We start from the raw sequence: 15,484 nt of genomic DNA on the forward strand, positions 1-15,484 counted from the left end.
TGTATTTGAACAGGAACAGCTATCCACTGTGATGTTGGATGGGGCACAGAAAGCACTTAAACCACGTACTGCTGAGAAACTGTGTGGTTTAAGCAGCATCTAGTGGCTACACTTATGTAGGCAGCCATTCCAATTTAGCTATTTTCTCTTGTTAAATTTAGCATTTAGGAAGAAAGGGAAGAGGTTTGTTCCGTCATTTTTGGTAAATAAGTTACAAAGGTGAGCTTGTGGTAAAGAAAATCCTTACATATCGTTACCTTTAATGCAAAACAAGAGGAAAAAGCGCTATGGACTATTAATCACACCCTAAAAACTGGAGCAGAGCTATTACAGGAGAAAGAATGAGGTATCTTCAACCAAGGAATGCAGGAATTAAGTTTCAATGGCATCTTGCAAGGCAATTTGGATTCTGTACCAAGATAATCTCATGCCTTTCAGCAAGAGGAAGAATCGAGTGCTCACTCCACTTATGTGGATGTTATTTTGCTAACATGGTTGGATGCCGTCTTGGGCACAGTGATCAAAAAAAAGCTTTTGATTTTTGGAGAAGTAAGGAGAGTGGTGAGCAGAACGTCCACCCTGGACTACTGGAGGGCAGACTTTCAGCCTGTTTAGGAGCCTGGTGGACAAAGTCCCTGGGGAAGCAGTCCTGAAGGGCAGCGGAGTCAGGGAAGGATGGACATTCTTCAAGAAGGAAATCCTAAAGGCACAGGAGCAGCCCGTCCTCATGTGCCAAAAGATGAGCCAACAGGGAATAAGGTGGGCCTGGCTGAACAGAGTACTTTCTCTGGAACTCAGGAAAAAAGGAGAGTTTATGACCTTTGGAAAAAGGGGCGGACAAGTCAGGAGTACTACAAGGAAGTTGTGAATGCTCCATCCCTGGCAGTGTTCAAGGCCAGGTTGGACAGAGCCTTGAGCTACGTGGTCTAGTGTGAAGCGGCCCTGCCCGTGGCGGAGGAGTTGGAACTAGATGATCTTAAGGTCCTTTCCAACTCTAACTATTCCGTGATTCTATGGTTCAGTGGTGGACTTGGCAGTGCTGGGTTAATGGCTAGACTCGGTCTTAAAGGACCTTTCCAACCTAAATATTCTTTGGTAAAAGTATCTTGCACTACGGTAAGTTTAATAAATGCTGCACCAGGAGTCAGGTAAGTGACCAGCAAGCAAATTCTTGTAGGTCCTGAAGGTATGTTTAAAATTACTGTTCCTGGCTTCATTGGTAACACAATGTGCAACTATAGCACTGCAACAGGTTGTATGAGAGCTACTAAACTGCTTCAGTGCACTCAGCTAGATTAACATTAGACTTTCAGCAGTGAATGAACTTATTCTAGCAGATAATCCTTAGAGCTTTTACCCTTTCTGGAAGCTTTTTAATGTAAACACACTAATTTAAGCAGTATAATTCTCCTCCTTATAAGATGTTAAAAGCCTCACTTTATACTCACATCCAACAGAAAGAATAATCTTTACATGAAAAAGATGCTTTTCTGTTAGTAAATTGGTTTGGTACATTTTTATTAGTTAGAATTTTTTATAAGCTGAATTCTAATCAATATAGTCACAAAATATTTCTGAGAGCAGACCATGGCTGGACAAAAACATTCCAGAAAATAGCTCTATAATTTATGGTGCAGTGGAATTTGGAGCACACTTTAAATGTAAGGGGGAATTAACACATGTGATTCTGCAAAAAGTAAACCACTATGCAAAGAGTTGTCTAAGAAAGATTGAAAGTTTCCCAAGGAACATCTATAAATACAACTGACCTCTCCATAAAATGAGAAGACATGAGTTGTTGTACCCAATGAAGGATAAATTGTGAATGTGCTACACCTTTTGTTGAAATAAAGCAAACTACATTTATCTGTCGATTCAAAAAAGGGAAACATTTTCAGGTTGTCAGCATTCAGTTCAAAGTAAATTGCTGTAAGTTACTAAAAAAAAAAGGATTGGGAGGCTACAACTGGAGGTAAAAATTCACTTTGGATGCAAATTCTAATACCTCACGTTCCTGGGATGCAGCCTGCAATAAGATCCCTGTGGTCCAAAGCAACTCTGACCTATTTACTGGCCCAATTTAGTTTTGCTTGTCCACAAGCCTTCTGCAACCAAAACCAGCCACTATAAAAGCAGTCTGCTGCTTATGCCTCTAAGGCTGACCTTTTGTATGCAATGATGACGCAGGTTTATCTTCAACCTTTAGCCTTCTTCACAAGCTGGAATGCCTATTTTCCAGTTGGCAATTAAAAGTAAATGGAATTACCCAAGTACTCCAAGAGCCAGAAAGCTTCAGCAGAAGGAAAACCTACAGTCTACAGACAAATCTCTGCTTGCATCTGGCTCTTTTAGCACACGTGGTACTTAAACCCCTTCAGTAAAAATGCAAAATTGCTTTTACCCACCAAGGGGAAATACTGAAGAGGAATTGCCAGGAGCCAGCAGGTCAGTTAGAACAGCACCAGCATACTGTAATGAACGTTCTTAAAGGTAAACATGCGAATCCAAACTTGTTTTCTGTTTGGGTCAGAGCAAGGAAAAACATCGATGATTAATATGCTGGTGAGTGACATATCTTCAAGGACAATTTCTGTCTAATGTGTAAGAACAGACAGACAGAAAGTTCAAGTTGTATGTTGGAACTTGCACCATTACCAGCTGTGGCAATCAGATGCAGTACTCTAGTTCTTGTTTTCACCTATTTTTCTAGGCCTAAACAGCACAACTGCTTCAAAGATGGATTTTACATTGTACGTCTTCGTATTTCAATTTAATTAAGCTGTTCATTCTGTTCATTTCTCAGGTTTGGACTCCAGTATCATTAAAACAAACCACCCCATCCCTTCAGCAATGCTGCATTTTACCTTGAAGAATTGCCATTTCAGAACACACATGGATATGTTGTGACCAACTGCCATCAGCATGGTGCAGGCACCTAACTCCTCCCGACACAAGAAAGGAATGGACACAGAAGTTGTCAATGGCACTTTGAATCTCAGAATCACCCAACTTGTTCTTCTTCTACATCCGTTGTGCACAACCTTACTGTTAACAGACTAAGACTGAAATTCAGGAACTACTTTTAAACATGAGTGCTGATGTTAATCAGAATATAAAAGCCCGTAAAGGCTTTACTAAATGTCATTAGATTGCATTAACCTTAAGGGCTTTTTCTTCTGTACAAGAAAATATTTCTACGTATTACAACTGTAGAAAACCCAGCTATTTTCTTGAGAGAAATTAATCTAAAGCTCTAATTTGTTACAATTTGCAGACAGCCCAAGGTGTCTAAATCTTCCCAGAAATCTAAATACTAAATGCAAATACTAAATCCTGCCTTTTTTTTCACCATAGATTTTTGATGAGTGACACAGTGTGAAAAACTAACATGAAATAGGAATTTCTGAATAATTTTTGAAAGACAGGGTAATGTTTTGACAAGATTTTATTGTGAAACATTGGATTTAGAAAAGGTACAAAATGTCAACGGTCAGATGTGTGCCAGTACAGTATTTCAATAGTCTATACATGTGGACAGCTGAAAAGCTTCACTGCAGAACGTGTATTTAGACATCCTATCTAAAAGGGGGCTGCAATATTCACAGGCTTAAAATACATAAATAACTTGAGCCAAAAAGGCCATTATTGGTCAATGCTAATCAACATCTGGAAACAGGCTAAAAAGCACAATACGTTACAACAATCTCCTCGCAGATCCACATTTAAAGAACATCAGTTTATCATGTCAATAATCTACAGCTCCAGGACACTATTTTCAGGACTGGGACTCAGTTGGCTAGTTTACAGCTTTTAAAAATTCATGTGAAAAATGAGATTATGGAAGAAAAATCCCTAAAAATTTTTCTGACTGGGATTTATAAACTCAGTTACTTCTAATACAGAACTTCAGTTTGTTCCTTTAAAATGTCCTTCCTGCAGCTTGAACAGATACCATGAAGTGATCTTAATTCAAACACTTCAATTTGCTAAGCACTTCTATTTTTTAAAACCAATTTCACCAAAGATGGGTTGTCATAATTTTTCAACTGGGAAAAAATTATCACATACTAATTCTGAATTAATGAAAGTCATAAATTTGTATATTAAGAAAAAACCTCAAACATCATCCCCAAAGGGGATTTTAACAAGTTTAAAGAGGAGCATTTATAAACATACAAAGTCGATTTTAGGGTATAAAAGTAGATGTATACCATATGAAACAAGATTTTTTTCAAATCGTTCAGTAGTCTGTCACTGCTGGTACTTGTCTGAACTACTGAAAAAGTGTTCATAGTTCAGTACACGGGTGGACAGCCAAGGAACATTATATTTCAGTTCTTTAATTAAAAGGTGTGTACTATATTCTACACAGTTAAGCTTACAGTTACCCTGTTACCAGTCAGTACCCAGAGCTGAACTAAATCTTTACTTATGGATGCCTACTTCACTTAATGCCGATCCATAACTCACCTTCCTGAACAGAGACCTCGGGGTACACTAAAGTATGTTTAATAGAGATTTCTGAATGTGACTCATGTCCCTTAGGAGCAGAGCTAAACTTAAACTGATGTAATTTAGAATCAAAATCTACCCACAACATTAAAACAACCCACCCTTTGACACCACATCCACTCCCTTAATTTCAAGGCCATTCATTAGTTTTGGCTACTCTTTTCTCATTGTGTATTTTTACTGGGGGGATGAGAATCTTGCAATTCATTAAGAAGAACCACCATAAGTTACAACTAAGTACATTAAACTGGATAACGGGGATAAATTTTTTTGTAGAACTTTGGGTGTGTATCACTAATTAAGGATGTAACATTGGGATTACAACGTCTGCTATGGAATTAAAATTAGTGCTGTGCCAAATGGGAAAAAAATATCAACAATTCACTAAACTCCAGTGTGGCAAAAACCAGTTTGTTTTTTGTTCAGGAAGTGTTTGGCATGAGCAGCACTAACAAAATTCTACACCTCACAGACACAAGCTACAAAGGTTATCTAAAGCCAATACTCACTGTCCATCAATTAGCTAGCTCTTATCACTGCTTCAAGCACTGCACTAGCCACTTTGATCTTTGTTTCAGATTCCTCTGTACACACATTTATATTTACATAAAACATTTATTAAACATGATTTTCAAACATAAAAACCTTATGTACAAAATACCAACATTCCTATAAATAAACAGTTGGAGAAAGGCACTTGCAAGAAAAATCTACAGTAAATCTTACAAAAACCACACTGCCTCTGTTACTGTACAATAGATAATCTTTCAGTAAATCCCAATCACAAGAATGTAAAACACTAATTACGTGTTATAACTAAGAATATAACCGTTACAGTTGTATTTACACTTACATATATGCCTTTTTTTCTTTTAGTTTCACTTGAGAGCACCATGATTTCCATTCTAAATTTGTATTTTGATACAAAGTAAAAGAACAGTTGCCAGAAACCAGTGTTCAGCATCTCTGCGGATTCATAAACTTTTGGCTGACATCAGTGGAGTTTAAAAGTTGCTGCTTTGTAAAAAGTACACCTAGCTTGTTATTGCATGTTGTCCTTTTAGAGAGAGCACGGCTATGTTCTCTATGCAATCCTTTAATACTATTGCTGGCAAAAAGTTTCCAATATCAAAAAAATAAAAACATTCTTCAAGCCAGTTGAAGTATTTCATCTGAACAGTAACTAAAAAAAGCTGCATATTAATTATAAAAACATGTAGGAAACATGCCAACTAATCTGGTGTGCAAAAATATTTTTTTCCACTACACAGGATTTTAAGGGCTTCACAGAATTACTACATTGAGTAGCAAACCCCACGAATAACCAGTTCCTCACGGAGACGTCAGTATACTCCCACTTTTATCAAACTTTTTACCCTTTGACAATGCTGCAACCTGTTTGAGCAGTTCTCTGTTTTTGGCCTGCAATACAGATAAAAAATGTGTTATCAATTTCTGAAACATCTCAGACAGCTTCATGCACTAATTTCCCGTTGCATTTATGAAATAAATTCTCAAAATGTACATGTGAGAACATTCACCAAAGGTAATGATTACTTTTGAAAGACTTGCTTACATGTAAGACTTGCTTTTTTATATGAATATTCCACCTTCGGCAGAAAAGGTAACCACATTTCCGGCACTGAAAAATTTGGCATCTGAGGTATTGCACTGAATACTTGCTCAGTCTATGATTTATAAGGCTGAACAATTTGTTCAGTCTGTGATTTATAAGGCTGAACAATTTATAAGGCCCCGTGGTAGTTAGAAGGCAACTAACTCAAGCTTTCTTCCTGATAAAGTTTGCTTTAACACGAGACATTTAACTGTCAATTGCATTAGCGCTGAGCCATTCAATCAGATCAATGGCACATTGAGAACTGATTAAATATCAGAGAATAGACACAAAAAATAACATAAGCTTTGAGACAGCATGGGAGGTAAGCCTCTATCTTAAAGGTAAAAAGCAATTCTTACAGTGAGTTTAATCCACATGGAGACTGTTGACTGCAGAACTGCTGTACAATGCATTCAAAGTTAAATGTGGCAATGACAATTTGAGAACTTGGTACTATTTCATTGCTGTGAGTGAACTGCTTCAATACATAATTCCATTTGAGTACTTCTCAAGTATTGATAAGCAATCACCCACCTGCAACTGTTCCACGGTTTCCTTGTGAGCTTTCTCCATGCTGTTCATCTTTGTCCTCAAGTTAGACTCCTGGTACTGGAAGTCTGCTTTCAGTTCTGTCAACTGAGAACACAAGTTCTGTGAAGACTCCCTGGACTGTTACAGTATACAACTTCTAATTAAATTGTGAAATCAGAAGCCTCAGGAATCTTAGGAAACACAGTATTTATTTACTATTGTAGTACTCACAGCTCAGCACTTGAGAAGTAGCCTGAAAAGTAAGTATGTCTATTTTATATGAAGAAAACAACTGTACTTACGTAACTTGTTCTGCTCAGGATTAACAAAAGTTAATCCTCAACAAAAACAAAAAAGCAAATACAAGACTAATGATTTACAATCTCAGCTGTTCTTTCAGCTGGGAGATACTCATCACAATCTTCATTTATATGGTATGGTAACAGATGAAAAATCTGCCATATAAAGACAACAGGAAGGATTCCTTTGTGTCCTTTTATGCTACAATTTGTCCTAAACCAAGATATACATTCCGAAGTTTCACTGCTTCTCAATCCACAATAGGGAATTAAACTGTGTTACTACAAATGTGTAATTAAAATTACTTCACTTGAGATTTAATTCTGAGTGTATGGTGTAGTATTGCAGCCACCAGGTCTGAGACAGGCTGAGATTCAGATGACACACATTAAGGTAGGTGTTTCTAAACTGTGATATATGCTTCTGTCCATGCAGGTGAATGCTTCTTCTGGAAGCACATGCAGCCGAGTGAACTACTAACAGTTTGCTGTACAAGGCCCCAGATGTTTTAAGAACCACTTCTTTAAAAAGCTTAGTTCCTCAAAGCATCCCAGATTCACCTGGGATTCACCTTTACTGGGAAATGAAGCCTCTTTGCCAGCAAAGAAGCCCATTGTAACAAACCGGAGCATAGATTCCTAAAAGGACTACCAAGACCACTATCACCAACCTTAGCATGTGTCAAGTCACAGGCAGTGAAACAAGGTATCCAAATGAATTGTCAGTCAAGGTCCTAAATAAAGTGCAGTTATCTCAGAACAAGGATATACACCTCACTGCACAGAGACTGCTGTTCAATGTATGTACTTGCAGCTGTAGCAGATTCCAGGGGATCCTGTACAAAACCACATACCACAAACTAAATACAACAAAAACTAGTGGTAGTATTGCGCCACAGCAAAGTATGCAGCTAGATGAGCAACACACACTGCCTGTGAACATGCAGCAAACTGTGGTCCCTTCCTAACGATCAAGTCTTGGGGCCCTACGGTAATGACTTGGTGTCTCACTAATGTCTTGTCCCAAAAGCAAAACAAAGCTAGTACTGCAAACAGCAAGCACTGGTAATGACATGGCTTGGACCTTGAGACATAACAAAACATGATGAATGAGGATTGTCTGTAAAGCTGGTGTACAGAGCTGGTTTTGTTGCCATGTTATGTATTTCAGAGGCCCCTCTTTTGGAGCACTCCAAACAGTTCAAATGCCATCCCTACAGAAATCTCCGGACAAGATCTTAACAGGAACCACCCACAGGACTGGCTCAGGCGTTTATTCCTTTTACTATCTCACAGTCAAAAAATAATCTGCATTCATTTGTTGTAAATTTTCCAGCTATGCAAACATTGTACGATGTGTACAGCTTTTCTCTCCCTGCAACAGCTGAAGAAAGTGAGTGACACTCTGGAAGCGAGTAATTCATGCCTGAAGGAGTCCTTAAGTTCAAAGAACTCTGAGGTCAAATACATAGTTTTAGCAATGAGGATTTATAGTTATTAGATGCTCTCCCTATGGAAATGGCACAGAACAAGTTACTGCAGTGGTTACACAGAAGTAGGTGACATTTCCTTACCTAACCCTTTTGTTAGCTTTGCCCAGTAGATCAAATATAAAAAGAGATAAGAGAATTTCCTACTGACTTGTGATCTTCTACTGTCTTTATAAGAGAGAAAGCAGGGCCTTAATGTCTGTCCTTTGACAAGAGAATAAGAGAATCCATGACAGACTGTTCAGCTCTTTCACATTCACTGCTTAAAGGCTTGAAACAGTGACTGCTTCTAACGCTTGGTATATTATAAAACTGATAGAAATGAAAAAAGGTTCAATGCCCTTTATTCAACACACTGAAGTGTAAGAATGAAGATACTGAACTATGGTTTAAAAGTGGAAGCATTTTCTTTTCAGGAACAATCACCCCTTCTTAACCACTAATGTTCTAACAGGCCATCATGCATCTATAATCAAAATGTTACTTGAAAATACAGTAAATCTATTTTTTAATACAACTACATAATTTACTCAGTCCTGAACAGACATTCTAGAGCCACCGTTACAGAGTGTCTTAAAAGCTTCTAGTCAACCAGGTGGCAGACAAATAAGCTCTAATAAAGGGAAAGTAACATACCTTGTAGCTACTTCTCTTTTCTTGTTAGTCATTAAGTTGTTTGAAAGGTGAATTCTTGTATGAGTTTCACTGCAGCCCTTTGGGCTTGACAACTTTGCTTAAGCTTTGTTGACTGCCAGGCATCTATCCAAGCTCTTCTTCTAGTCTCTGACCATCCACAAAGACTTAGTAACCTACACTACACATATGCTACCGATCTTTTCAACTCAAACCACTTAATTTTCATACACTGCAGGTAAATTTGGAAACCAACTCATTAGTTATGGCTCTAGCTGCTTTAGTTTCAAACTAAACAAAAATTATGCTAAACTCAGGATGGTTACCACTCTTAATCCTCTCATCTTGTGTGCCCACCAGCCTCTGCAGGCACCTGGGCTCTTTGCCGTGACTCAGTTTAGAATATGCAAAAACATACAAACCACTGTCTGGCAGTTTATCCACTGTGGCACACAACCTGAGTAACAGTGAACCAGATGGCTAGCTTCCAGATGGCTGAAGCGAGGCAAGATGAATTCCTTTTGACTTAAAGCTAAAATATATTAAATACAGAAGTCCCAAACTTGCGTTTTAAATGGTAAGATTTGATTAGTTACAATATGAAAAAATTGTATCTGCTTTTTGGTTTACCTCACCATTTTGACACTGTCAGGAGTCTACAAAACAGTAAACAAAATGATAAGGTTCTTACTAAGCAGGTGCAACTTTTACCTTTTTATCTTTTTCTAAAATAGTCTGATCTCTTTGCTGCAGAAGACGTTTAAGTGACATTACTTCTTCTTTCAGCTGACTTATGAGGACAAAGTTGTCAGTTCCTCCACTGTCTGCTGACTGATTTATAGAGCTACTAAAAATAAAAAACAATAGTTACTTACAACATCGATTAAAGAAAAACCTTTTTTTTTTTTAATTTCAAATTGGGTAATTAATAATTCCACAAACATCCTTAAGGACTAATGCAAAAAAAGTATGTACCTGACAGAAATGGATGCAACTGGCAAATTACCTTACTAATGGCACACATTACATACACCTGCAGAAATATAATTAAGTATTAGCTTTGAGGGGGACAAATACCTTTTGACTGAAGCAGCCACTTTCACTTTTATTACAACTGTTTGGCCAGAGACAGAAAAAAGATTCAGCCTCATACATAAAGGTTCAAAAGACTTTTTTAGATAGTAGGTCAGCTTAAAGCAGCAGCTCAACCCTGCATCTAATCGACAAAACATGGATGTCGGGGAATACTGTTTTGTTGATAACTGTTGCCTCATACATAAGCTTTATTTAATTTTGCCCCAACAGCTTGAAAGCAGGAAAACAGTGACAGTTATCTGCTAATAAAGCCATTTACTTGACTGACAGCACTCAGATGCCACCCGATAATCTGTCTGGCTGGACAGTAGTTTCACCTCCCTCATTCAGACCAAAGGAAAAAAAGAAAAGCAACTGGCCACAAATCCACAAGTCAGTGCTCTACTTGGTTGAAATGGCTCAGCTTTACAAAAATATAACTTTACCTATCTCCATTTGATGGCTTGGATTCCAGTTTGGGTTTTTTCTTTGGAGTTTCATTCTGAATAGCTGCAGAGGATTTATGGCTGAAATCAAACAAAATGTAAACCTAAAGCCTCATACTATATAACTCTCTAACATCACCATTTGGTACATGTTAAATAACTAACTCATGCTCCTAGCTGGAGTGCTAGAGATTAGCCAGAAATGCAAGGCAAAAAAAAAAAAAAAAAAGTCCTTTATATTAAAACCACAAGATAAACGAAAAGGAAATTAATAAATAAAATCATATTTACCTCTGTTTCCATAGTCCCTGATCTTGTTCTGGACTCAGACTGCTGATTCTGAAATATGTGAAATACACTTGGTAACTGACCAAACAAGCCATTACTTCTAAGTTTATGTGAATGGTTATCTGTACTTGCTAAAATCCCCCCATTATGATTTATAAGCTGGACAGTTGTATTATCAGTCACATTCCTGACCACTCTGTCATGATGCTGTAAAAATATTTCTTGTCTAAATCCTTACACTGTTGTAAAACCCAAGGGGCAGACTTCAAGACTGATGGCTAAACCCTTCTGCTGGTACTTCCCAGTTTTTGTGAATTTTGTATTGCTTCTACTGTACTTAGCAAGCTGGTCTAAAACAGCATTCCTGGGATTCCTATACTGCTACATGGGATGTCTGAAGCGATGCTTCTGTGGTGCCATGAGAACAAAGCCAAGTTTTGGATTCCTGAAAGATACTGCTTATCAGGTTTTTGTTTTCAGCAATTTCAAAAGCAACTAACAGACACCATTGCTTTAGGAATGGTAGAATAAAGACAGCACTGAATGAAATAGTTCAGTGAATCTGTATTTCTACCTCGTTGTGTCAGGGAAAAAGAGTTGTATTTATTGGACCAGAAGGATGGACCCATTGCAGCCTATAGAAGAAAGGTGCCAGACCAAGAAAACTGTGATTTGTTGAGAGATGTTTACTTTTATAACCCTAGAGTACATTGGAAGCTCTATTCTGTAGTAAAAAGCCAACTTACTTTTTTATCAAATCCTTACTAGATGTCTGCTATATGCACTAAATTACATTTAGCCTGTTGTAACTCAATTTTCAGCAGATTTGAAAGAACAGGAACAGAACTCTGCATGACAAGAATATTTTTCCTCCTCAAACTCTTAAAAAACCCAAATCTTATTTTTCTCCTTAAGTGAAACTATGTGCGTTTCTCTTCCCCTTAATCCCAGTATCATTCCAGCTTATTTTGCTTCTATCTAAAATACACTTAGTCAGGCAAGTTTCAGTCAAGATGGACAATTATAAGCACTAGAAAAGTGAAGGTTAGAACAAAAGTGTTCATGTGTCTGGGGTCAGGCTCATTGCCACTGCAGCCATAGTATCTAGTACCCAACACAAAAATAATTCAGGAGTTCTAAACTGCCATAAGCCCACCAATGAAAAGAATTGTGATTACTACTGTACTGGCATTAAAAACAAATCAGTTTGGGGATTTATGACTAAACAAGTCAGCCTGAAGTAAGTTAGGGTGGGGATTCTGAGCGAAGTAGCTGTTCTGTGCTCAGCGCTAATACACACCTTTAACTCATGGTAAATGCACGTAAAGCAGGAGTTTCAACAGAGAAGTTACTGCTTAAAGTCAAATTCAAGTTTATCCCCAAGTAACTTGTTTCTGTAGCCATTCTGTGTGTTTCGTTTCTAGACTTGCTACCAATTTTTATATTGGTTTGATGATCACCAAGAATTTCTGCTTTTTGCTGACCTCTCTTTACCCAAACTGTAAGAACACAAGGATTTTAACAGACCATGGAAAAACAATATTCTGCTACTGCTTTTGATGTCATGTTTTAGCAGCCCTTCTTATTTCCTTTGATTTGATTTCAGTACTAACAAAACACAGAGGAGTTACCAACAGCTTCTTTAATTTTTGAAATACTTACTTGTGATGACTGCTGCTGTGACGATGATGGTGGTGGTGATGGTGGTGGTGTTTTGAATGATGCTGGTCTTTCTCAGTAAGAGATGAGGATGAGGAGTTGGAATGTGAAGATCCTAGGCTCTTCCTCTGTTCTTTTGTCTTCTGCAGCACCCTCTTGTAGGACAGTGTGCAGAGCCAACACAACAGCTTTCCATCAACCTTTTGGGAAATAATTCATAGCAGGTTGTTTGGTTTTATTTTCCAAGTATACTTGCACTAGAAAAATGGATTTCAATGTTTGCAAGAAAAATTTGCTTCACTTCATCTGTTATCTTTGTGAAAAATCCAGAAGCCTCTTTGGTATGAAACTTTGGCACTACCACATCTCCAATGTATGCACGTTGTCTTTTAGTAAAGTGAATGTGAATCCATTTCTCTTTGTCATTTAAAGTTACAGAAGAAAGCAGTCCTAGCAAATGTTGGACTTTATCACAGAAGTGACAATAACTTTTTAAATGGACAAATCAGTTTTAGTTTAGACACCATGTACCCTCTCTCAACCCCACTGTATTCCAGGCAGAATCAAGATGTCCAGCCAATGTGTTACTTGTACCACGTAAATTCTTCTGTAAAAATGGCATTATTCTTGGGTTCAGACAAGAGGCTTTTGAGGTAATTTCCTCAGCACCTTCTGGAATGAGAAAGTGGCACTCACCAAAGCTATTTAAGAAGAGAGAACACAAAGGGCTGCTCAGTGCAGTCTACCTCTCTGGTGATGTACTTTACACCAAGGCAGGCACATTAGAAGAGTGACAGATTTGAGTTAAGGACATACACAAGATCCAACGAATGGGAAAATAAAAATGAAAAAAATAATAGCAAAGCACCAGGAACTGTTCAGCTGCTTGACCTTGCCCAGCTGCAACTGCCAGCATATGCTTGACTTTATTTCTAACACTGAGTGATTTAATTTAAAGTAAGTTAGCTCAGTAAGTTGTGAAACCTAACTCAAACATTGCAAAGCACAGCAACTTTAATATTAGTGAACTTAATATATATTCCAGTTAATCTTTCTCTTCTGCAGGAAGAACGTTGCCTTTTATCAGCCTGAGCCATGGCAGCTGTGGAACAAAGCCTACCTTCCTTCTTCCCTCCTCTTTTCGATCAAAAGCACACTGCTGTTTGCACTGTTCACATGTCTGAGGAGGGCCGTACTTCTTCTCTGAGTTGGTGCAACGCTGACATTTTGTGCCGATAAATGCTGCAATAATATTGCAATACTGACAAGGCTTGGGCTGGAAAACAGGAAAGTGGAGCTGAAGTTAATACACATTTACAGCTTTATAATGAATACTATGTGTCAAATCACACAATGATGCTTCTAAACTACCAGGGTTTCATATACCCTATCTTAAAGAACCTTTTACTACCACGTCTATCTTCAGTACTAAACTTCTCCCCTAAAGTGATGTTCCATCAGTGATCAGTATCAGTCTGGGCTTTCCATGAAAACCCAGATACATATTCAATGAAAGAAACACATACAATGTGATTGCTTGCCTCTACACCTGCCTCTGTCTTTAGTTTTATTTTTAATACGATGACATTTTCTCAGTTTTACTACATTACTAAAGAAACTACATAAAAACCTTTAAAAGAAGAGTCATCAAGTCTTTTTTTTAGACCGGAAGCTTCCGAAACATCCCTCTCCCTTGCGCTACTCACAGATGTGATAACCCTACTGCTACAAGATTAGTCTCCTGATCCCTGCAATTCTGCAGGAAACTTAAACAACGCCGGATACCACCAGCTCAGGTTATCAACTTTCACATCATACACTCACTTAGAGTAGTAATACTCTGCAGGAAAATAACACTGCTGCCAGTTTTCCCAAGTTAGAAATGGTTAATTATGTTCAATGCTGTTCTGGTTTTTGATGAACTACTGCTAAAAACCATTGTTGGATCAAGTCTTGCGCTTCATTTTGCCACATCTTCATCTTTTGAAATGATGTTCTTTGTTCAGTTTACATTTACATTCACAACGTGCCTGACAACATCCCAACAGCTGTTACGTTTCCCAAATAAGCCGAGTTTCATCTAATGTGGTTTAAGCCAAGCCTACAGAAGTTGTGTGCATTTCTTTCACGACAGGATAATCTTGGTGTCGTCTCTAAAGTGGTATCTGCAGAGCGCTCAAATACAATGTGTGCATTCATATATTGAACAAGTAGTATTTTTGTAAGAACTGAAGCTGAAATTCAACGTGAGAAAATGCAGAGTAGCACGAATATAATTAAGACCCATAAAATCTTTTCTACTTAACAGCTTAATGCGATTAACGTGCATTTACAATTTTTAAGACTTCCATAATATAAAGTATGTGGTATTAGTAGATCCTCAGTTACCACTCATTAAAAACAGAGGCAACTAATGGTCTTTTCTGCCATCGAGTCAGTGTTTGTGAGAATAAAGAGTAACTTTATATGCATAGAGTGAAGCAGCATTGTTTTTGCTATGAACAACTATGCTGCAGTCATTAATAACTATAAAGCTATGTATAACCACAATGGATTCGAATTTGAGAAGAAAAACCATAAGGCATGGAGGAAATCAAGAGCTGCCAGTGATTTTCATCACCTTGCTGAAAGGTAATCCTTCCTTTCTGTATTTCAAACGGAAGACATGATTAACTGCAAGACAGTTTAATTTAAAACGTCAGTGAAGTTAATTCCATCACGTAGAAGCAGGAGCCTACTCACCGTTCCGAACTGCTTCACGTTCTGGGCACACTTCTTGCATATCGTGTTAGTTTTGCTAGAGATAAAATTGCACAATGTTGAATTCAGCGACAAACACGCTCCTCGAAACTCTTCCCCACGCAGCGCCCGCACAGCGCACACGGGCTGCGGGGAGCAGCGAGCGGCCAGCGAACACATCTAACGCCGCGCCCG

General features: G+C 38.0%; 1 protein-coding gene across 1 annotated transcript; it reads right to left on the minus strand.

The window, feature by feature from the left end:
* Positions 1-5,113: 5,113 nt before the first annotated feature.
* FAM76B (family with sequence similarity 76, member B) lies at positions 5,114-15,469 on the minus strand. The gene is made up of 8 exons (XM_010023998.1): positions 15,293-15,469; positions 13,671-13,826; positions 12,554-12,750; positions 10,895-10,942; positions 10,604-10,684; positions 9,795-9,930; positions 6,665-6,766; positions 5,114-5,934 (listed from the first exon to the last, which is right to left on the minus strand). The coding sequence occupies exons 1-8, from the start codon at positions 15,467-15,469 to the stop codon at positions 5,845-5,847; spliced, it is 987 nt and encodes a 328-aa protein (XP_010022300.1). The 3' UTR covers positions 5,114-5,844.
* Positions 15,470-15,484: the final 15 nt, after the last annotated feature.

Source organism: Nestor notabilis, unplaced genomic scaffold (genome assembly GCF_000696875.1).
Source record: "Nestor notabilis isolate BGI_N333 unplaced genomic scaffold, ASM69687v1 scaffold10971, whole genome shotgun sequence".
Taxonomy (NCBI): domain Eukaryota; kingdom Metazoa; phylum Chordata; class Aves; order Psittaciformes; family Psittacidae; genus Nestor; species Nestor notabilis.